Source organism: Girardinichthys multiradiatus, chromosome 8 (assembly GCF_021462225.1).
Source record: "Girardinichthys multiradiatus isolate DD_20200921_A chromosome 8, DD_fGirMul_XY1, whole genome shotgun sequence".
Taxonomy (NCBI): domain Eukaryota; kingdom Metazoa; phylum Chordata; class Actinopteri; order Cyprinodontiformes; family Goodeidae; genus Girardinichthys; species Girardinichthys multiradiatus.
The window spans coordinates 9,043,713-9,067,233 of record NC_061801.1 but is presented as its reverse complement, the minus strand read 5'-3'; the positions used below and the strand labels follow the sequence as shown (position 1 = coordinate 9,067,233).

Genomic DNA, 23,521 nt, shown 5'->3' with positions numbered 1-23,521 from the left:
TGCTAGTCACGGATTGTCCATAATGAACACCATGTTCAAACATAAGGGTGTCCATCAGTGCAGTTGGCACCAGGACACCCTAGGCAGGAGGTCAATGATCGACTTTGTTGTCGTATCATCAGACCTTCGGGTGCATGTTTTGGACACTCGGGTGAAGAGAGGGGCTGAGCTGTCCACTGATCACCACCTGGTGGTGAGTTGGATCCGCTGGGGGAGGAGAAAGCCGGACAGACTGGGGACATTATCGGGCGGTGGAAGGAGTACTTCAAGGAGCTCCTCAATCCTGCCATCACGCATTCCCTGGTGGAAACAGAGGCTGGGGACTTGGGGTTGGACTCTTTCATCACCCAGGCTGAAGTCACCTAGGTGGTTAAAAAGCTCCGCGGTGGCAGGGCTTCGGGGTTGGATGAGATTCGCCTTGAGTACCTCAAGTCTTTGGATGTTGTGGGGCTGTCATGGTTGACACGCCTCTTCAACATTGCGTGGCGGACGTGGACAGTGCCTTTGGATTGGCAGACTGGGGTGGCGGTCCCCCTTCATAAGAAGGGTGACCGGAGGGTGTGTTCCAACTACAGGGGGATCACACTCCTCAGCCTCCCTGGTAAGGCCTACGCCAGGGTATTGGAGAGGAGAGTCCGGCCGATAGTCGAACCCCGGCTTCAGGAGGAGCAGTGTGGTTTTCGTCCTGCCGTGGAACACTGGACCAGCTCTATATCCTCTACAGGGTACTCGAGGGTTCATGGGAGTTTGCCCAACCGGTCCACATGTGTTTTGTGGACCTGGAGAAAGCATTCGACTGTGTCCCCCGTGATGCCCTGTGGGGGATGCTCCAGGAGTATGGAATCGGGGGCCCTTTACTAGGGGCCATCCGGTCTCTGTACAAGCGGAGCAGGAGTTTGGTTCGCATTGCCGGCACTAAGTCGGACCTGTTCCCGGGGCATGTTGGACTCCGGCAGGGCTGCCCTTTGTCACCGGTCATGTTCATAACTTTTATGGACAGGATTTGTAGGCGCAGCCAAGGGCCGGAGGGGGTCTGGTTTGGGGACCAGAGGATTTCATCTCTTCTTTTTGCAGATAACATGGTCCTGCTGGCCCCCTCTAGCCAAGACCTACAGCACGCACTGGGACGGTTCGCAGCTGAGTGTGAAGCGGCAGGGATGAAAATCAGCTCCTCCAAATCCGAGGCCATGGTTCTTAACCGGAAAAGGGTGGCTTGTCCTCTTCAGGTTGGAGGGGAGTTCCTGCCTCAAGTGGAGGAGTTTAAGTATCTCGGGGTCTTGTTCACGAGTGAGGGAAGAATGGAGCGGGAGATCGACAGACGGATCGGTGCGGCTGCCACAGTAATGGGAACGCTGTGCCGGTCCGTTGTGGTGAAGAGAGAGCTGAGCCGAAAAACAAAGCTCTCAATTTACCGGTCAGTCTACGTTCCTACCCTCACCTATGGCCATGAACTTTGGGTCATGACCGAAAGAACGAGGTCCCGGATACAAGCGGCTGAAATGAGCTTCCTCCATAGGGTGGCCGGGCACTCCCTTAGAGATAGGGTGAGGAGCTTGGCCATCCGGGAGGGGCTCGGAGTAGAGCCGCTGCTCCTCCACATCGAGAGGAGCCAGTTGAGGTGGCTCGGGCATCTATACCGGTTTCCTCCTGGACGCCTTCCTCGGGAGGTGTTCCAGGCACGTCCCACCGGGAGGTGGCCCAGGGGACGGCCCAGGACACGCTGGAGGGACTATGTCTCTCGGCTGGCCTTGGAACGTCTTGGGCTCCCTCCGGAGGAGCTGGAGGAGGTGTCTGGGGATTTTTTTTAATCATATAAATCTTTGCCCTCATTCAGACAACCTCAAGGAAACGTCTAACAGATTAAATGATTGGGTTATTGCTGGAACAGAGCTGCTGCCATGCTATGCGTGCTCTTCGGATGCAGCAAAGCGTCTAGGTCTGCTGCTGTTATATGTTGTTGCAGTTCTGAGCTGCTAGAATAGATCTGGTTTGATTTGTTGTTTTTCACAGGTGGCAAGATTTCAGTCGAAACAGGAGAACCTCTGGAAAATGATAAAATGTCAGGCCTGTATTGTGTCGGTCGGTGACCCACATCTTAATCATCAACATGTCAAGTAGGTGGGTGGGGTCCATGTCAGTGGTATTTATTGCTTCATCATAACGTCCCCATATAACACTTCTTCTACTACATAGCAATCGTAAAGACTAATATGCTGAAAATGACAGGTTTTAGGCGCTGTGTATGTTTTGGTGGGTTGGGTTGTGGGTGGAGAGTCAGAACAAACTATTTTTATTTCTATGATCTTCAGTGGAGAACCTCCAGCATTTAGACTGAAGACGGTTGGTTTACGAATGGCGTAGTCTTTTAAATTTACAGTAACCGAGCAAACATAACCACATGAATGGTCCTACAAACTTCAACCAACTATCTCTTGCTCACCCACTGGTGGCTGGCAGCAGTATAGCTCAGAAAGTGCGATAAGAGTTAAATTTAGAAAATTTTTGCCAATTCTATTAAAGTACATTTTGTCTGTTTTAGCATATTTAGAACAAAAATAAAACACACACACACAATTTCATATATCAAAGTACTCCAACTGGCTGGAGTGAGGAAAACCTCTTGACACTCGTTAGTTTTTAAACTGCCATGCAGGGCCACACCAGCATTTAACTCCTGCTTCACGCTGTTAGTTCAGCCGCTTTTCTGCTTCAGCCCACAAAGCTGTTCTCACACCATCCTGCATTACCCAAAGCAACGCAGCTTCGTCCTCTGCCTCCTCATCCTCATGTCCTTCTGAACTCAGGGAGCAAGCTTGGGGCTGCAGGGGTGGACCAAACCCACCCAGCACCAGCTGGCAGGCGTCGGGTCTGTCTGACCAACCCTCAGCATTCAAAACCACTTTGGCACTTTTATCACGCTGGTGAAGTAAAAGACACTATATTATTCCATTACCGAGCCTTTTCATTCAGTCTGTGTTAAATGTGATGCTAATGTCCGCCTGGTTTCCATGCTACACTGGGACTGTCCCAGTGTAGCATGCAGATCTCCAGCAGAACATTTCTGCTCAGCATTTCTTGTTGAAATGATGCTCGAATATTTACCTAAAGTTTCAAACAGGAGAAATAAAAAGGTCACAATCTACATGTGACCTAAAGGTTTCAAACATTTCAAGCACTTGCTTATCATTCCAGTAAAGTACGTGACTGAAGTTATGTTCAAGCACATGAGAGTTTTTATTAAACAAAAAAAATAAATATGTATTTAACAAAGATAAAACACATGAAGCACAGTAAGCTTGTCCATGGGCTTCTCAATGCCCCCACATCAGCACAAAAATGGTCACACCTAAATGATATATATATATATATATGTGTCTTTTAATAAAGAAAATGATTTGTTATAATATTAGACAGGTGGTGAACTCCCTCTGAGGTCAGAGTAAAGGTGCGCTTCCACTGCAGGAACCAGAACCAAAACAGACAATAGCAGATAGAAATCTACCAAGAACACAGCCAAGGTAAGGAGGCAGAACTTTCTGGATGGACCCCAACGGTGGAGCTTTGTAGTGGAGGATGCCAAACATTTCTCACTGGTTGAATTTTCGCTGGATTTTTCATATTTTCTCTTAACTGGAGTTTTATATTTTTGTTTGAAAACACAACATTTAAACCCAACCACTTATGATGAGTATCACTGGGTTTTACAGAGTTTGTAGTTAAATGCATCCTAAAATCCGCCAGCCTTCGTGGAAATATTTTATTAATGGAAGGCCAGAGTCTTTTTAAGACATTTTATCTTGTAAAGTTAGAATATTTTTCAGCGTTTATGTTCTCAGATAAAGATTACAGCGATCACAACTGCCTTGGATTGTTGATCATTCAGTAATTTTAAGTGTGAATGACAGCAGCAGCTCCTGCATGTATTGGCGTGGTTACTGTTACTCATCTCGCAGGACTATTCATTAAAGATCTGTGGATAATTACAAACTTGGTCTGATTGAATTCAGTTTCAGAGCTGCTGCTATGAAACCTTTTCCTGTAGTAAGGGGTCGGGATCAACACAGTTCATTTAAAATCCACTGTACTTACACTTTGGACTTTAAACCATAACCTCTATGAAACCGTTTGAGATTAATGCTGTTTTGGTCTGATTTCCCTGGTTTTAATATCCTCGAGACTCCAGTGTGACTTAGAACCGTGTACCCTGATCGCAGAAGCACTCCAGCATGAGGAACCCATGGTGTAAACACGTCTCTAGTGTTGCAGCTGGGTAATCTAGCACAGCTGAATGAAATCATTGTTTTTTTTTTCTGTTGTTAATCACTCCTGTTCACATCAAATTCATCCAAGGGCAAATATTTGCATTCAGTACCTCTGAGACTTCCCTGATTTAAACGTGTCTGTGAGACTGAAGTGGAGCCATCTCACCTCAGCTGGTGACGGGGGCTGAGGCAGCGGGAGTTCCTCAGGGTTCTGTGCAGTCGGCTCTCCTTGAAGCCGTTCCCGCAAACGCGCTACTTCTTGCCGCAGGGCGCCGACTTCCTGCGCTTGTGCCTGGGCGCCGGCCTCCAGCTCCACCTTCTGTCCAATCAGTGCTTTCCCCTGAGCCTCCACCACGGAGATCTTATGGCGCAGGTCGTGGTTGATTTTCATGAGACGAGTTTGTTGCTGCTGGAGCTGCAGAGAGAGAAGACGGAGCAGGGAGGGATTAGTGCTGAAATGGGAGACACGGTCCATGACGATGTACTCTTGGTTCATCAGAGTGCTGACACTAGAAGATGGAGTGAGAAGCGCTCCAACCAATTGGGCGATAGTTTTAAATCACCATAGATGGTGTGACATTTCTATCAGGTTGTGAATTTTATTTCTTTCATCCTACATCCTATAAAAAGCTTGAAGCTGTGTAACAGTCTGTATCAATGATAGGTCAGGACTGCAAAACAGGACTCCAAACACCATGGGCCTTCCTGTAACAGCTGAGGTTCTACAGCAGTGTCTTCATTGCTTTCCCAGCCGCTCACCTCCAGCCCAGACCCTGTGTGCAGGTGCAGCAGTGAGGAAGAACATGGTAGTAACACGAATAGAGAGCAAACTACCCTGGGCCTGGGAAAATTGTCTGATTTTTCCCCCCGTCAGCGGTTGCTCATAACAATATTGAATGTTCAGTTTGCCTGAAGCAAAACTTAGCAAATGGTACCTGCCACTCCATATGACATCTACAATACTGAGCGACAACATGTGTCCTCAGTGGCATCCCGGGTGTTCTCAGAGAGGTTGGCACCACCTTTAAACTTGGTTAATATAAAGTATCAGTTCCCAGTAGCTGCACAGAGTACTTACTACCCAGGGTCTATTAAACATAATACTGCTTTCTAGTGAAGTATTTGTTCATTTGTCACATTGTTATCGCAAGAAATACCAGCATTATTTTTACCAGCATATCGTATGCTTTCCAATCTACAAAGTCAGGAAATAAATGTCCTGTCATGACTTTGAACGCGGTGTCCCTTCTGATGTGCTCTCGGTTTGAGTAGTGTGTGTGTATTGGATCAAGGGTGTAAAATCTACACCATTCAGCCTTGTGTATTTGCTGTAGCGGTAGAGTCATTTGAATCAGGACTGAAAACATTAACTGGTCACTGTAACTTTCCCATTACGGTCAAAGTTTGTTATACTAGGTCATGTTTATTGTGTCTTCGCATTTTGTTTTAAATTTTACTTTTGGAGTTTCTCTTTTTGTGACGCTTCTATTTTCACTTTTTTTCATTTGATGAATTTCGTGTTTTTACTGTGTCCTATCTCTGATTCTTTTGTTTTCCTGTAAAGCCCTTTGAATTATCTTATATTTTGAAGGATGCTGCACAAATAAACTTGTATTGCCCTAAAATCAGATCATGTCTCTTTTGTATTGTGTATTAGAACCCTGATTACTGAGTGAAGATATCCACTTTCACCCACTTTTAAGCAGCAAACAGCTCCTCCTTCTTAGACTGAGAAGATGTGGCCTTACTGCTTCTATGTCCTCGTTTTTCAGCGTTAGCTCGCGATCCTTCGCTCGAATCTCGTCCCTCTGTTTGTCCACCACCTCCTTCAACTTCATCATCACCTGCTTCTCTCTCTCCGTCATACCTGGACACCACAAACAGAGCAGCAGAATGTTTGTTTGATTGCATGCATGCAAATAAGCAGATTTGTTTTTCCCATTTTATTTGAATCCCCAGTGCTCATTGGCAGAGAGGCTGGCTGCAGAGGCTGATTTGTGTGTGACTCTAGCAGGTGTTCCTGTGCACTGAGGCTGGTCTGTCCAACAGTGCGTCAGGATCACTGCGGCCTCTGTGTGGAACAACGAAGAGGCGAGACAAAACTGGCTCGCTGTCGGACACAGAAAAGGCCTTCTTTGTGTGTCTGTTTGAGAGGCTCTTGAGCAAAAACTGACAGAAATGTAACATTTTTGCTTTTTTGCCGAATCAAATAAATATTTAACAATTCCAGAATGATAAAATATAAAATGTACTGATTTGCCAGGGTGTAAGCCCGTGATTTTTAAAAGGCAGAAGTAAGTGCACATTTGAATTTATTGTGGGTTTTTCTAATCCACACATGGTCAAAATTCTGTACACAGACACAAGACACGTTTAGCCTTTTGTAGAACTTTTTGGTTCTATCAACAAGGTCTTGGCTGGAGATCTGACCTCTGTTCTTGGCAGAGCTGGTTTGTTTTTATGCTCAGAAGCAGCTTTTAAGGACAGTCCCCAAATGTTTGCCTCAGGTTTGAGGTTGGTGCTTTCAGAAATGGATTAAGGTCCCTAATTAGACTTTCAGAATCAGTTTAAATGCATGTTTGGGAACTTTCCCCAGTAGGTAGATCACATTGTGTGCCAGTGACCCACACTGCTACCCACAGTAGAAGGAAATTTGTTCATGAACAACCCAGCAACCACCACAGCTCAATCCCATCATAAACTGGAAATGGATAAAAATGGTGAAAACCAAGTAAGAAGCACCTTCTTCAAAAGCTGCCCACATGGACAAGCCAAATGCTTCCTGAAGAAAGGTTTTATGGTCAAACGAGACAAAGATGGAACTATTAGGCCAAAATGACAACAGGAATTGTTGAAGGACTCAGGGTGAGCCTTTGAAGTCGAGAAACACTGTACCTACAGTCAAGCATGGTGGGGGTGGCATCATGCTATGGGGCTGTTTTTGTGCAAGTGATACTGGTGCATTGCAACGGATGGAATAATGAAGGAGGAGGGCTACCTCCAAATTCTTCAGATTCATCCTAAATCAACAGGTAGATAGTTGAAACATGGATACAACTGGGTTCCAACTTTAGGAAATGCATTAAGGTCAAAGGACAACGATCCCAAAAAGTAGTTTTGGGGTCAGGCTAACATTTCCCTTCTGCAATACCCTAACCTCATCCTTATTGAAAATGGAAAATGTGTGAACTTCCTTAAAAGCCAGCTCCGTGGGAGGAAACCAACCCATTTAATGAGCTTTATGTTTCTGATAACAACAGTGGTGAAATATCCAGCCAGGAGTACGCACGAAGCTAGTTGAGGGTGAGCGATTTCTTAGCAACTTGCTAAAGGGACATTTATCCAGACTTTAATTTGGGGTTGTAGCCTGTATGGATTCATGGTGGATTAGAGAAAATTCACCATGAATCAAAACCGTACATTTGTATTTAATAATTGAAGCTTCTAGTCCAATATTCATTCCACTGTGAAAAAAAGAATGTTTCAATAAATCATTAAAATACCAAAAGGACATTTATTTCCATTACGACTGAATGTAAATTATCTTAGCAGCACTGCATTGTTTTTGCAGTCGTTTTAAAGAAATGCAGATGTACAAAAAATCCTCAGGATCATTGCCTTTCAAACATATCTCACTTGAATGCATAGGTTTACATTTTTTTTTTTTTAAAGGTTAGTTGTAAAACATCTCCATTGAGAAAAATGTAGGTACTCGGCTCAATAAAGTTGCTTAAAGTAGCGATGACATGTGAGAAGATGAGGGCAGAACACATGATCTCAAAGCCTGTCAGTCAGCAGCGAACGTCCAGGAGTTAACAGCCTTACCCTCGTGCCTCTGCAGGTCCTCCTCGTTCACAGAGTCTTTGAGGGACATGTTGGAGAGGAGGTTTTTGTTCTCCTCCTGCAGCTGAGCGATCTGGGACAGAAGATCCTGGGCTTCTCCCCGCCACACATCCTCCACCCGCTCCAACTCCTGTTCACAGATTTTTAACAACTTATTCAATTTTGCCAAGCAAACCTCAAACTTAAGCTTCATAATCTGCTACTGATCCAGACAGGATGCCTGCAAAATGTAGCGGTGCCGTCCCACTTTAAATAGGCAAAAGTGACTAATAAGGAACCTGTTTATATTGCATGACAGTGAGAACAACGTGGCTACCACTGGGCCAAAAATACTAATGATGCGGTATGAAGAAACAGGAAGTTTATTCAGCCACTGGCACACTTAACCAATCGGCCTCTGAGTTATATTTTGTACCATAATAGTCTGATTCACAGCTGCAGTGTACTTGTCACTGTCCACACAACTAGCATGGTCTGAACTGGGATGATTTGGTTGCCAGAGTTACGGTTTTACACGGTTAGTGTTAAAAACCGCTAACTCTCTGTGTTTAAATTTGACTCAGGTAAACAAAGGGATTTCCAATTTTTCCCATTTCATGCAGCTTCTCTGCTCCAGACAAGACAAAAGGACAGAAGATCAACCTGGTCTTCATGGATAATTAGAACATTGTTACGGATCTCCTCGTCATATTTCAGCTGTACACTGCAACACCAAGACAGAGGGAATTGTGTAAAATCTCTTTTGAATATATTTTTTTGATAGTTAAGATATTTGATAGCTCCTGCCTCAACTCTACTACAGTATCTCGGGGTCTTGTTCTTCAGTGAGGTGAGAATGAAGCGGTCATTAATGCGGACGCTGTGTCGGTCCGTAGGGTTGGAGAGAGAGCTGAGCCGAAAGGCGGGACTCTCGATTTACTGGTCGGTCTATGTTCCTACCCTCACTAATGGCCATGAACTTTGGGTCATGACTGAAAGAACGAGATCCCGGATACAAGCGGCTGAAATGAGCTTCCTCCACAGGGTGGGGGACACTCCTTTAGAGATAGGGTGAAGAGCTCAGCCATTCAAGAGGAGTCGGAGTAGAGCTGCTGCTCCTCCACATTGAGAGGAGCCAGCTTAGGTGGCTCGGGCATCTATACCGGATACCTCCGGGTCCCACCGGGAGGAGGCCCAGGACACGCTGGAGGGACTATGTCTCTCGGCTGGCCTGGGAACGCCTCGGCCTTCCCCCAGAGGAGCTTGGAGGAGGTGTCTGGGGAGAGGGAAGTCTAGGGATCTCTGCTGAGAATGCTGACCCCGCGACCCGGTCCTCGATAGGTGAAAGACGACAAGTACAAGTATTCAATAATAATTTGTTGTGTTTCTTTTACTCTTATTTTCCAATCAAGTTTAAAATAAACTAAAAAATAGGAGTAAGTAAATCCAATAAGTTTGTCCTCCTCTGGGGTTAACTTTGTTCAAAAACCAACGCAACCCAAAGAAGGAAGTGATGTCACAGTGACAAACACTTGTCCTTCTATTGGCTGAAACTGCTACTAGGCAGAGTTACCACTTTATTTGAAGAAAGGGCAAACAGATTCTGTGAGCGGAGAGGACAGAGCTACGTAAGGAGGTCATACTGCGCAGGCTAGAGGTTTGAGCATTAGGAGCAGCATGCATGCAAGGAGGGCGCTCAATATGATTGCAGAAACATAGTTTGTAGACGATCAGAGAAAATTCAAACGATTTAGAGCAGAACTTTAAGCAAGAGAAGCAGAGCATTTTGAGACAGAAAATAAAGAATCCTGCTCTTGACTTTTGAAAGCATATTTCCCTTATAGACCCAGTCTGAGGGGAATCCTGCAGCCTAGGGCGGAGCAGACAGCCACACCTTTGAGCTTCTTATCATTGTGTGTTTTAAAATTCACAGAAACGGCACTCCGGGGCCAGGAAGAGTCCACCGACTCTTTATCCAGAGTAACTCAGATGATTATCGGCCACCATGAGAAACGATTTCTTCACCCAGTATGCGTTGTTGAAGCAGAATGCCACATTTAATGCAATGAATGCTTCCAAGCATAGAAATCTGTTTATTTCTTCGAGCTTTATAGAATATAACCTGTGGATCCGTATCAGTAAAGGTGTTGCTCGCCTTTAAATCCCATTTGGTCTCTGTTCAACACTTTAACTTTACCACTAACACACTGCTCAGATCCTAAAGGATTTCTGTTTGTTTTATGAATATCATAGGTCCATATAAACAGTAGAAAGCATTAGTGCTCCACCTGTTTTGTGGGGACAAAACCGCATTCTGTCCTTCCACCAAACCTTTTGTCTTTCCCAGATTTCTCCCATGGGTGCATTTGAGGTATGCTGCGTGTTAAAATATTGGCAGGTCTGTAGCACTTTCCTCACCTACGCCACAGACACAACACCACTTTTTCACAGTCATGAGACCTGGTTAATCACTCTACTACTGACTCAGTCAATGTCACGAGAAACTGACCTCTGATCTGTTTTACAGCACTCAGCAGAAGGATTGTTCCAACAAAATAAAATCCCAGCATGCACACGATAAGCTGGAGCTGTAGAATGTGAAGTAGAACATTTCATAGCATTTACATTTTTTGTGAGCATTTTTTTTTATTAATTTGTATTTATACTACTTAGCATTTAAATTTCAGATTAAAATATATTGTTTTGTCCTTAAAGTTTGGTTTCGTACATTAAAACCACAAATATTTAACGTGCATTGCACAGAATAATTAAAGGAACACCATGAAAACACATCAGATGTGGGATGGTAATAAGTTAGGAACAAACGAGCTTACTCTGAAGTCAGAGAATGTTTTAACTGAGAAACTGATACAGCAGACTGGTCCAATTTGCTGAAATGTCATTGCAGCAACTCAACATGACACTCAGTATTTTATATGGACCCCATGCGCCTGTATACATGGACATGCATGCTCCTAATGAGATGATGTCCTGACTGAGGTATCTCCTCCTATATCCTGACCAGAGCATCAATGACCTCCTGGACAGTCAGAGGTGCAACCTGGTGGTGTCTGATGGACCTAAACATGAAGTCTCAGAGATGTTCTGTTAGATTTAGGATTTAGATCATTCATCATCCAGGAGCTGCCTGCATAGTCTTGCCACATGAGGCCGGCCATTATCACGCAGCAGGATGAACCCAGGACCTACTGCACCGGCGAAGGGTCTAATAGTTGGTCTAAAGATTTCATCCTGATACCTAATGGCAGTCAGGATGCCATCGATTCTCCTGTACAGGTCTGTGCTTCCCTCCATGGATGTGTCTCCCCAGACCAACACTGACCACCACCAAACTGATCATGCTGAACAATGATTCAGGCAGCATAACGTTCCCCACATCTTTCACATCAGTGACCCTTTCATGTCTGTCACATGAGCTCAGAGTGACCTTGCTCTCATCTGTGAAAAGAACAGAGCGCCACTGCTGAACCTGCCAATCCTGGTGTTCTCTGGGAAATGCCAGTGGAGCTCCACGGTACCGGGCAGTGAGCACAGGGCCTACTGGAGGACGTCGGGTTCTCAGGCCATCCTAATGAGGTCTTATTCTAATAGCCTGGTCAGAGACATCCATGCCAGTGGCCCACTGGACGTCACTTTGTAGAGCTCTGCCAGTACTTATCCTGTTCCTCCTTGCACAAAAGAGCAGGTACCGAACATGCTGTTAAGCACCTCGGCCGACCCTGTCCAGCTCTCCTGGGGGAACTCGATTTTTCCTTGAATCTCCTCCTTGCTCTAGACTGTGCTGGGAGACACAGAAACCTTCAGGCAATGGCACGTATTGATGTGCCATCCTGGTGGAATTGGACTGCCTGTGCAGCCTCTGCAGGGTCCAGGTATCGCCTCATGCTACCGATAGTGACACTGACCCGGGTCAAATGCAAAACTACTGAAAAGCAGTAAAATAAAATGAGGAGAGAAAAAATATCTGTGGCCTCCACCTGAAAAATGATTCTTGTCTCTGGGGTCGCCTCTTTGTTTCCCCTTTACTTCACGTTGTTAATTTCATCAACACCAAAACAGCTGAAACTGATTAACAACCTCTTCTACTACTGAACTGACCAGATCAATATTCCAGGAGTTTAACTGACTTGGTATTATACTCTGATCCCCTGAATAAATCCAGTGCCTTCAGGAGTTACCTAATTAATGTGTAATTTTGGAATAAAGCTCAACAAGGTTAGACTGCGATGGACTGGCGAACTGTCCAGGGTGTACCCCGCCTCTGGCCCATAGACTGCTGGACATAGGCACCAGCTTCCCCGTGACCCACTATGGAATAAGCGGTATAGAAGCTGAATGAATGAAGGTTAGATTATAACACATCTCACAGGGTTCTGTTCAATCCATCATCTGACAATGGAGTTTGGCGCAGCTCTAAAGGGCTCATTGGATGTGTTGTCCTATCACTTAAAAACCCCAATAAATAAAGCGGGTAAAATCAACTTTGTATCACGAATCAATTTGGAAAAACGAAGGAGTATGAAAAATTTTGCAAAGCACTGTATTTGAACTCACAAGTTGTTGGATTTGGCCACCTACTATGTGCTGAAATACTTTTGAGTAGTTTTACATATTTGATGTGTATCCCATCTGTTTGCAATGAATCTATTGTATATGTTGAGGGATCATTTTAAATTGTTATAACAAATGTTGGAGCAAAGAACAAACTATCAATACTCAGCAGTTGTCTGTAGCTCATCTTATGATATTAAATAGATATGGAAATTGTCAGTAAATATCCTTGAAAGTGCTTTTGACAGAATGGATCTCAGAGTATAAACTAAAATCAATTTTTAGGCACATATTTGGATTCATTGTATTTATTTGATACAATTTTGAAATTTACTCCTAATTGATCAAGAGAGCAAAGATACATTTTAAGACCACTAACTTTAAATGTTTACCAGCCACTATGATCGTTTTACTTGTAGAGGTAATATCTATGATTACATTATATTTTTAATGAAGCTGTTTCCATTTAGATTCCATTTTTAGTAATCACTCGGTACCTGTAACAAGCCAGGTACCGAGTGATTCTTCGTTAGAACCAGAGCAACATTTTAACACCTCAGCTGGTTGTGTTGCCGCGATCTGTCAGACCTGTCTGTGCTTCTTCTCCTTCTCCAGTCGGTCTATCCGCTCCAGCCGCAGCCTGTCCAGCTCCAGCCGCAACTCCTCTATGTCCGGGCTCATGCTGCTGCGGCTCACCATCACCTCCAGGATCTCCAGTACCCGCACCACTTTGGGCATCAGCCTGGACAGAGCCTCGCAGCCATACTGGTCTATGATCCGCTCGAACTCCTGGCCCACCACCGCGGCGATGTCGTAAACGTCCATCACCGTGAGGTCGGCAACGTTCTTCTCCAGAGCTGAGCCGAAGTCCTCCATCATGAAGGGATGTTTCGGCCCTCCCGGTTTCCTACGCTTCCTTCGCCACAGCAAACTTCCTTCCCCGAGACGAACAAGTCAGCCAAGTTCCACTCCACTGATTTGGCTTTACAACCAGAACCGAAATAAACCATAAAATAACTTCAAACGCTAAAAAACTACCGATTATTCATCGTTTGATGCCGAGTCCAGGCTTTAAATCGAGTTGTTTGGGATAAAAATGGGAAGCGTCCCATGGCTGTCCGGCCGGAGCGGATGTCCCCGGGAAGCTAGCGGGTACCGCTGTCTATAAGCAGCGGCAAAATAGCAGCACTTCCGGCGAACAGATTCAAAAATAAAACTCGAAAAACCAAAGTCTGCTTCTAACATGGTTCATTTTTAGGGAGATTAGGGAGATGTGTATGAGTTCGTCTGAATATCTTTATTTTTATTTGCTTTTAATTTTATTTAATGAACACTGCAGCTGCTGTTATATGTTCCCAGGTTGTTGTGCAATTATCACACTGTGAAAGTGTCAGCTAAGTGAGTATTAACTAGTTATATTTACTCAGTTACATGCTTTATAATCGGGTTGGGGAAACATTGCACTGAACTATTAATCTTCTACTAAAGACATTGAGGACGTGTTTCAGAATGGGAGGTGAATGAAGGCAGAAGCAGCAGCAGAGAAGGTTGACTTGGATAAAAGGTGAGGATCCAGATAAGCATTTCTCCTAGGAGGAAGTGGCTTGAAAAACAAGCATCTTGGAGACGTAATACTTTTTCAGAAAGTCAACCCAGGAGCACATGTAGTTCTAGACAGGGGCCAAAAGGGGCCAGTGCCCCTGAGGATCTGATCCTTGCCATTGTTATGGCCGCTGTACTGAAGGCATAATACTAAATCAGTTTCTGATGATATACACTGACAGAGAAACTGTAACTGTCCAGTCCCTTGGATCAATGAATTAAAAATGGAGGTGTTGCCCTTTTAACTTCAGATGTATTGATTGATCACAGTTTTAATCTGCTAGATCAGAGCTTAGCAACCTGCAGCTCCAGAGCTGCAAGTGGGTCTGTGGCTCAATTAATGTCTTAAACAATAAAATATTGCCCTGTCTTTTTTTTTTTGTTTCCTTCTTTAGTTGTGTGCCACAATGAAAAACATTGGCACTACCCTGGCACCCCAGGTAAATTTGGTCTAGAACTGCCACTGCCCAGGAGTAAAGAGGAACACACAAGGTGAGTAACTTAGAATCATGTGTGGGTACTAATATAAACCTGACTATACTACACTGGTATAAGAACAGTTGTCTGCATGCTCCTTAAATCCACTGCAGTCTAATCAGCAACATTATAATTTAATTTCCAAATTGAATTGGTAAAATTATGATGAGAATTTTATTTAATTTCAAAGGGTACTTCTCTTATTCCTTTCACGAAATATGGATCTTAGGCTCCCTGACAAAAGAATTTAGCTTCCAGACACAAATATTGAACGTTTTGAGACTGATAAAAATCCTATATTTTATCTAAATGTATTAAATGTTTTTCTGTTGTGTCTCAAACCTCTAGGGGAAGATTTATCGTTGAAGGCATTTCATGATGTTTTGTTATTGCAACTTCTCAACACAAGAGGGGGTTGTTACACAACTAGCCAAAGTCTCCACACCCATTTCATCATGCCGCAACAGAGCTCAGGTGGGATGAAGGACAGAGGTAACCACTTTTTGACCATGTGACATAATGCAAGGTTATGCGATGTACTACTGGATCGTTTTAGAGTCATCTGATCTGGCATCTAAGAATGCTGAAGTTGAGGCAAGTGTTTCATAGACATTATAGAAACTGAAGGATTAAAGAATAAACCTCAGTTTTATGGAAATGTATTATGAACATTAATCTTTGCACAAAAACTGCGTCATTGGAGAGTACAGGAACAAAATAATTATGTTTTCAAGTGTATAAAATAAATAAAACCAAGCTTCTATCCACTTTTCGTTTGGGTACATGGGAAAAATTAGAATGCAGGGAATTATCTGAGATTCTGGGGCAGGATTGAGTGCAGAACGATGTGGCACATCAGGTCTCCCTTTCCTCACCAGAAAGTATGGGATAGGCCTACTCAACATGTGGGGCCCCTAACTCCCCCTTGACAGCACGTGCACAAAAGCAACAGAAAACTCATTTAAGATGCAACTGACAGATTTATATGGTGTTTCTCTGCTGTTTATGTGCCGTCTTTGTATTGCCACCCAGGGGAACTGTCCAAATGGATCTATAAAACCCCAGCTGATAATATGAATGACATTCTGAGAGGAAGCATATATATGATAACCACCTGTCAGGTAAAATATAACATTTAACAGGCTTTTAAGTGCCAATACATGTATTAAATAGGCAACTACTCATAGAAAACACGTATAAACATGGTGGGGTAGCTGGCTGCAGCGAGTCTATGATTGTGCACCACAATCATCATAATCTCTTGGTAACATACAGTGGCAGTTATTCAACCCCCACTGAAAACTAGGTTTATTTGCAAAATATACAAATTAGCAGCTGTTTGGAATTTAAAATTCAAACAAGAACAAGTTAAACAGCTTTGCACAACTATTACACGTGGTTTCTGCAAATTAAACACAGAATGACACTTCAATCCTGTGCTTTTGCACTCTTTACTGGGACCTTGATTGACAGATAAAACAGTACAATTTACTTTAATCAGAAAATACATTGTTAGACCAGTGAGCAGTGGGGCCCTTTTTAGAGTGCGTTAACACAATAAACGAACTAACTGTAGCCTATGTCCTGGATACATCAGTGTTTGGCAGCTCTTAAAGCACCTGCTGCTTACGCTGTTACTTGTGTACCTTTTTTTTTTTTTTTTTTTAACAGCTATATTTTTTCCTTCCACTCAACTTTCTAATTTTATGCTGGTACAGCACTAGGTGCACATCCAGCTTCTTCAGCAATAAGTGTTTTTGACATAGCCTCCTTGTTGAAAGTGTCACAACTGTCAAATTCTCCATGAACATATCAATGACATTAAAAAACAAAACTAACAAAAATAAATGCTTGTCATATGTAATGTTTCTATAAAATACACGACTTTCACTTTCTTCTGTGAATTGCTAAAAAAATATGAATTTTCTAATGGTTTTCTCATTCACTTGAGAATTTCGGTGTAGAATAACTAGACCCAATATTAAAAATATAACACTGATCAATGTTTCCTAAATGGCTAAAGAAAAAACGCGATTTGGGGCCCATTCAGCAGGTGAGCGTTGACAAACATTATCTCGGCGCTTGGATGGACGCGGGGATAAACATACCGGTGAAAAATTAATAAATACAGACTGTAAAGGGAACTTTTTAAAGAGGGAAGAGGAGGAAGGCGGGCTCTGGGCTTAAGCCATTATCACATGATGATTTTAAGGCGGATATCTGCTAAACAGCAGCGATCGAAAGTAAAAGTATTTGAGTGACATCAGGCCACTGTAGGGAAAGCCGTCGATGGTCATGACAGGAGTCATCTCAGCTGGCAGATGGACCCACATCGAATCTACGCTTTTGCCTGGGTCATCGTGGTGTATCTTCTCCGAGCAACGCGTTCCTCCAGCGGTGGTAAGAGCAGATTAATATCCCCCCACATGTGTTATAAAGTTCATATTTTTATAATTTTGCTCTAATGTAGACTACATTTGTTACTTGCGCCGTACAACGTAGTGATGTTTACAACTATCAGTGCAAAAATAACAGTATAAACTAAAAATGATTAACTACACTTGCATTAACATGTAAAAGCCAACATAGGTGTTCAGACAGTATTTGGGAACAATGAGGACTTTAGACGCAGTTATTCACATTTAATCTTTATTATATACAACTAGATTACATGTCTGATGGGTCACTATGAACTTTGCTATATAAGTAGTTTCAGTAGAACTAAATCAGTTTTCAGGTGCAACAGATTTAGTCAAATGCTATCTAACCATAATGTAATGCGAAAATAGTTTGATAAGTTTTATGTCAGGATGTAATAAATAGCCTACGCTCTGTTTTTTACCAGGTCCTAAAATGATATACATCTAAGCTCAAGTATACAAAAACACACAAAAGATCTGCTGTCACTATAAAAAATAAATGGAAAAGCTGTGCATAAAGAACTAAATAGACTCTGTGATTCAGCAGCTTCTAGATCCACTTGCTGCAGCAAGGTGGATCAGCAAAAGTGTCCTGTGGCCTGGACACGTTGCCCCTGACCCACCATCGCCACTATGCTTGACAGTCGGTATACGGGGTTTGTGCTCCGTTGTGCTTTTACTAAACATGGCACTGTAAAGAATAGGCGTTCTCTAACCTTTGGAAACAAGACAGACTAGGTCATGCTTTGTCTAACTGTTCTGTAATGAACTCTAACATTTAACATGCTAACAGAGCCCTGTACAGTCTGAGATGTCGTTTTGTTTTAGCAGTTTCTGTCATTGGCACTCCATTGCCAGACTTGGTATTTAGAAGAATCTGCTGTGCCGTTCACTAAAGGGAAGGTTGGCAAATGTGTTAAACATTTTCGTTTTGTGAATTTTTCCAGCCGAAGTCATCACCCCTCCATCACTGTACTTGACTGTTTTTTACTGCAGCTGGTTTTCCTTAAACTTGGTATAGTGCATTATGAACAAACATGATGGGCTGGCAACTTTGGTCTCATCTGTCCAAATTACAAAATTCCTGGAATCCTGTAGTTTATTCAGAAGCTTTGGAAACATAAATAGAGCTGCCATTTTCCTTTCAGAAAAAAAAAGGTCTTTCTCCTCACAACCCTACAAACATGCTGTACTTGTTCAATTTTTTTCTAATTTTCCTGTCATGAACCTTAACATTTAACAAGCCAACTGAAGCTTGTAGAGCCTGAGATGTAGTTTTTTTTTGGAATTTTTCATTACATTACCTGGTCTGATGGGGTTGATTTTCTCTTAAATGTTTTCCACTTGTGTGATCTTTCTCACTATAGAATAATGGACTTGAAATCATTTGGAAATGTTTTTAACCCTTCTGAAATTGTTCATCTACAACAATTGTTTCGTTTTTGTAATTGTGTTAACACAACCATGTATGCTCCAGAGTTACAATCTTCTAAAAGTGCCTTTATAGAGGGGGTCACACTTGCTGATGAGCAGCTGATCAAAAGCATTTATTTTGCACACTTGAACTATGGTTAGATTTATATAATTTTTAAATAATGTTTGTCCTGATATATAAAGATAGAGCTGAAATAGCAGGCATTTTCTTTTTATCATATCAGAGAGTAAAAAAGAGGATAAGCAAACCATCATGTGAAATTAATTGTAACTTCATTTACCAGTGATAATATTTTTATGTGTGTGTTTTTCTTTCAGCCAATTGCAAATGTCCAAAAATTCCTAAAAAGGAATTTACTTTACCAGAAGATGGCTTCTTCAACATTAACAAGACATATCGCTACCAGTGTATTCAAGGCTATGTGAGGAAAGCCGGAGAGTCAAGTCTCATAAAGTGTGAGGGGATAAATGGTGTTTGCCAGTGGACCAGATCTCGGTTCAAGTGTATACGTAAGATCTTTCTCTGTTTAACTTCTTTGAGATGAACCTTTATCATGCTAGCTCTAGTGTCGGAAATGTCAGAATATGCCTTTAGGACTAAAAACCAAATAAGAAACCAGCCTTCACGAAAACTACAGGAAGTTTGAGTAATATTGTAATCTAGCATGTGTTAACTGAGAACCCATTTTAGAAGGTAGAAAGAAGTCCAAGCTCCGAGGGGAAAAAAACACATACATGTCTTCACAGTAAGTAATCTGAAGTGTGTCTGCCATGTTCCTTATATCCACAGTCAAGCTAATTTAGGAGTGGGAGCCCACTGTCTGTAGACAACTGCATAATTCCTGGCTAAAGCTTGACCAAAGAACTTGGACTACATGATTTTTCATCAGTTATCTTGCTAAACCCACTGGACATATTACTGTTCGCAAGGACCTGAAAGGGATGTTTTAAATCCAGGCCGATGAGGTAAAATCATAAACTAAAGCAGGGATTGTTTTTATAGTCAAGAAGCTCAAGTCGATATAAAAGCTACTGGTGGTAATTACTTATCTAAAATATTGTTTGCGAGCAGAAAGCAAAACCAGCTGAGGGAAAAACAAAAGAATGGAAACCAAATACAATCAAATAAATTCCCTGAAGCCAGAACAAGATGTACGAATAAATAAACATGGAAGCATAAAGAACAAGAATAAGAAAAGCAAAAGTAGTCAGAATCAAGACCAAGGAGCTTAAATACTGTGGAGATGTGATTGTGACATGGAGAACAGGTGAGTACAATCAACCAAATGAATTGCAGCTGAGTGGTGTCCGAGCTACCGCACCTGCTGGCAATTAGATGTGTCAGAGCTTCTCCAGACCTTCCCCAGAAGCATCACCAAGGTTTACAATTACTTTCTCTTAAAAGGAAGACTTTCAAACTCTACTATACTTTCAACACTTTTATTCTAAAATAAGTCCGGTTACAGAGATCAGTGCAGAGGCTCCTGTCCTGGATCCACTCAGTGATCAAAGAGACGAAGCAGCCTCGAAAGAAGGTCACACATAGTTTTTATATCTTGCACTCCCCTGCACAGTATGTGCACACCCTCAGTGTTTATCAATAGACAGTGTCACCATTCTGGTGTCTATCTGATAGAGTGTGTTATAGCAGGTGTCCAACCCTTAATCCAAGTGTGACTGCAGCAATCTAATCAACCCAGTTAGAGTGTTCCATAATCACACCCAATGCACTAAACTTTCTGTCGAACAGTAGGTTATTTGTCCTTATAATGTGGGTCAGTGAGGATTTTTATCCTATCCTAACAAAAGTGAAAACATTAGCATTTATATATTATCATTATCATGTGTGTGTAAAAGCTTATCTATAAGTAATAGTAAGCAAGGTTATTCCTAAGAGTGGGGAGCAAGGCAAATGAGCTGAGATCAGACTGACAGCACAGAAACATGGAATAACTAGGAAATCACTCAATAGAAAATACTGAAATAACTCAAAATAAAAGACCCAAACTACAGAGCTCAGACAAAGTTATCACAAAGACCATGAGATCATGACAGTCAGACACATGGCTTCAAGCTGGAGTTAAAAACACCAGCTGCAAATGATAAAAAACCCAACAGTCTTTATAAACTGGATCACAGATAGACTTTATAAATTCAGCTCAACATGACAGTTTTGTTATTCTAGCTCTAAACATACCAGTTTCTGCACACTGTCAATCAGCTGACTGAAAGAACACCACCACACTTTTCCATTGCTTACAACAAATATTAATTTGGTTAATTAGAACCATCTCTGGTTGTCTCTGTATGAAAATTTAACTTGTCACTGGTAATGCTGTTTTAAGACAATGACAGTTGATAAAGTACGAGTGGCATGTCTGTATAATAAATCTATAATTTCAGCTGCAGTAAAAATGAGTGTTGCTTTATGTGGCAAATACATTTAGCCAATGAACTAGTTAACATCTCACCTACCTTAGATACCTCTCTTGCCATCTTCACCTATACCTTGAAATCCAGTTTAGTCGGTCCCACAAGCTAAAGCAAACAGGTAGTCCAAGAGGAAACAAGACCAAAGTGGACCTCTACTACCTTGTACAACTGAAATCAATGTCCTAGTTTATGTTAATGCTATTCTATGTGATAATGTGTGGTTGAACGGAACCGGAGTGTAGAAAAACGCTTGGCAGCAGCATATCAGATTTAAGAATCTTTAGACTTTAATAACAAAATAGATAAAATTACACGAGTCTCCAAAGGTTCAAACAATGACATGGAACAGGAATCAGCATGGAAGTAAACAGGAGGACCGAGCGAGGAACAATAAAAATAACCAAACATATATACTGAGGGAGAGAGGAGTGAGAACAAATGAAAATGGGAGACAGGTAATCAGATGAAACGTGAAACAGGTGTGGAACCGGGTTGCAGGGGAACTGAGGGAAGGTGACTGATTACACTAACGAGACTGGGCTGCTGAGGGAGAAAAACACAAACATGATGACAGAAACTTAAGAAACAATACAAAATGACAAAACCCGGGAAACACATAAATAAATGAGCTAAAGTAATAAAGTTAATAAGTACAACTAAGTTATTTTAAAAGAGCAGATGCCTGCCAGAAGCGACTATTCACTAAAATCCTTCATTTTTTTCCAATTGCTGGATAGGGTTAGGGCATCACTCACTCCTGGCATCAATTTGCTACAAACCCAAAGCAGAAAGATAACATCCATCCATCCATCCATCCTCTATGCCCGCTTCTTCCATACAGGGTGATCTCCAGCGGTCTACAGGTGTGAGGCAAGGTACACACTGGACACGTCACCAGTCCATCACAGGGCAACACAGTGACTGTATACACCACAAACAATCACACACATCTATACCTAAGGGCAATTAAGAGAGGCCCTGTAACCTAACAGTCATGTTTTTGGACTGTGGGAGGAAGCCCGAGTACCCAAAGAGAACCCATGCTAACTATCAGGGGCAGTGACTCGGGTGGTAGGAGTTCATGCTGTAATTTGTAGGTTGCCTGTTCAAATCCCTGCTACGTCCATCTTAGTCGTTGGGTGTCTCTTTCCTTTTGTTTCAGCTGACCCAAAATATAAACCACAGCCAACAACAACAAGCAGCCTGGGTAAGAAACTGCTTTTATTTATTTTTTTATATAATTAAGAAGTACCATTATTGATTTAAGTTTGCATGACAATTTTAGCCCCATATCTTTTAAGATTAATGTGCAAGTGCTTTGCTTTTGGGACACAAACAACAGTACAGATTCCTTATATCTGGATGCTGAGTCACTGTAAATGAAGATACTCTATGCTATCTAGATTCTGCTAATCTGTGCCACCTTTTTTACTCCATAGCTTGCACCTGTTCTGTCACCCATATAAGCTCTCTGCTGGTCATTGTTCTCCACTAGATTCTTCAGTTTCCATTCCGATCGGTGTTCATGTACCACATTACCTTCCTATTGCCTGTTTCCTTTGTGCTTTGTGGGTGTTTAGGCAGCTTCTTCTCAGCTGGTACTGATGATGACCTGTCCTGTTAACAAACCAAACAAATGGATAAAATACCAGTATAACTGAGTAATCTTTGAAATAGTGTGAGGTTGTTTTCCAGTGTATTGTGGTACAAATGACTTACTTCTGTCTCTTCCTCTGCAGGGTGTTCAGGCTAAAAGATTCCCTGGGGGCCTGAGCACCTTTTAAAGGTTCCGGAAGAGTTCATTATGAATTGAAGGGGAGAAGTAAACTGTGCACTTTAGTGTTTAAGGTTATGGCCTTGAATCTATGTATAGAAATGTTTTGAGAGGCGTTTAGTGATAGATAATGTTTGTTAAGGGTGATGTTTTAGCTGCTTTGTATGTTAGTGTATATATGTTTGTCTCCCCTGTTTTATGGTAGGTCTGTTAATGGGGGAAGGAAGTGGGCTATAAAAGGCTGCTGCTGCTGTTGCTAAAGCTGCTGCTGCGACCTGTGAAACAGGGTTTTTACTTGTATTTGTTAAACCAAACACTAAGGGCCATCCTAACAAGTCTTATAAATCTTTTTGCTAAAAATGTTCTACCATTTTCCTCTATTTCTTTTTTAATTATGATATTTTATATTCCTCTCCATTTTCCCTGTAAACATAGCTTACATTTCTGTGGAAGGTCATCTGTGTGCTTGATGTCTGAAAGGTTATCTAGGAAGATTGATCTCTGAACAGAAAAGGAGTCAAATAACATGTGAAACGCTTTTTTTAAATTTGAACATGCACAAAACTGTAAACTGACCTGTTATCTCTGACAGTAGTTTTAGAGTAGTTCAGCCTGGCTAAACAAGTAAAGCATTGATTTGTAGAAAAATGCTTTTTGGTATACCCCCTGTCATTTTCCTTCAAGTCAAAACTCCCTCTGTACCTTCAAATAGAGATGTTAAAACT

The 23,521-nt window shown here is 42.2% G+C and overlaps 1 protein-coding gene and 1 long non-coding RNA gene across 8 annotated transcripts in view; one reads left to right on the top strand and one right to left on the bottom strand.

Annotated features, from left to right (window-relative positions):
* Positions 1–23,289, bottom strand: part of rilpl1 (Rab interacting lysosomal protein-like 1) — a 42,013-nt gene extending 18,724 nt beyond the window's left edge. For 2 of the 7 annotated variants that reach the window (XM_047373332.1, XM_047373333.1), the window contains exons 1-5: positions 13,245–13,789; positions 8,088–8,235; positions 6,011–6,129; positions 4,429–4,677; positions 2,748–2,918 (exon numbers count right to left, since the gene is read on the bottom strand). In XM_047373332.1, coding sequence (XP_047229288.1) covers positions 2,748–2,918; positions 4,429–4,677; positions 6,011–6,129; positions 8,088–8,235; positions 13,245–13,535 — 978 coding nt within the window. In that variant the 5' untranslated portion in view covers positions 13,536–13,789. Of the gene's footprint in view, positions 1–2,747; positions 2,919–4,428; positions 4,678–6,010; positions 6,130–8,087; positions 8,236–13,244; positions 13,790–22,561 lie in introns of those variants that run through there. The other 5 variants (XM_047373337.1, XM_047373331.1, XM_047373334.1 and 2 more) reach the window with 5 other exon arrangements.
* Positions 13,923–15,212, top strand: LOC124872905. The gene is made up of 4 exons (XR_007039385.1): positions 13,923–14,054; positions 14,145–14,220; positions 14,654–14,750; positions 15,084–15,212. It is a non-coding gene; the product is annotated as an uncharacterized LOC124872905 (long non-coding RNA).
* Positions 23,290–23,521: the final 232 nt, after the last annotated feature.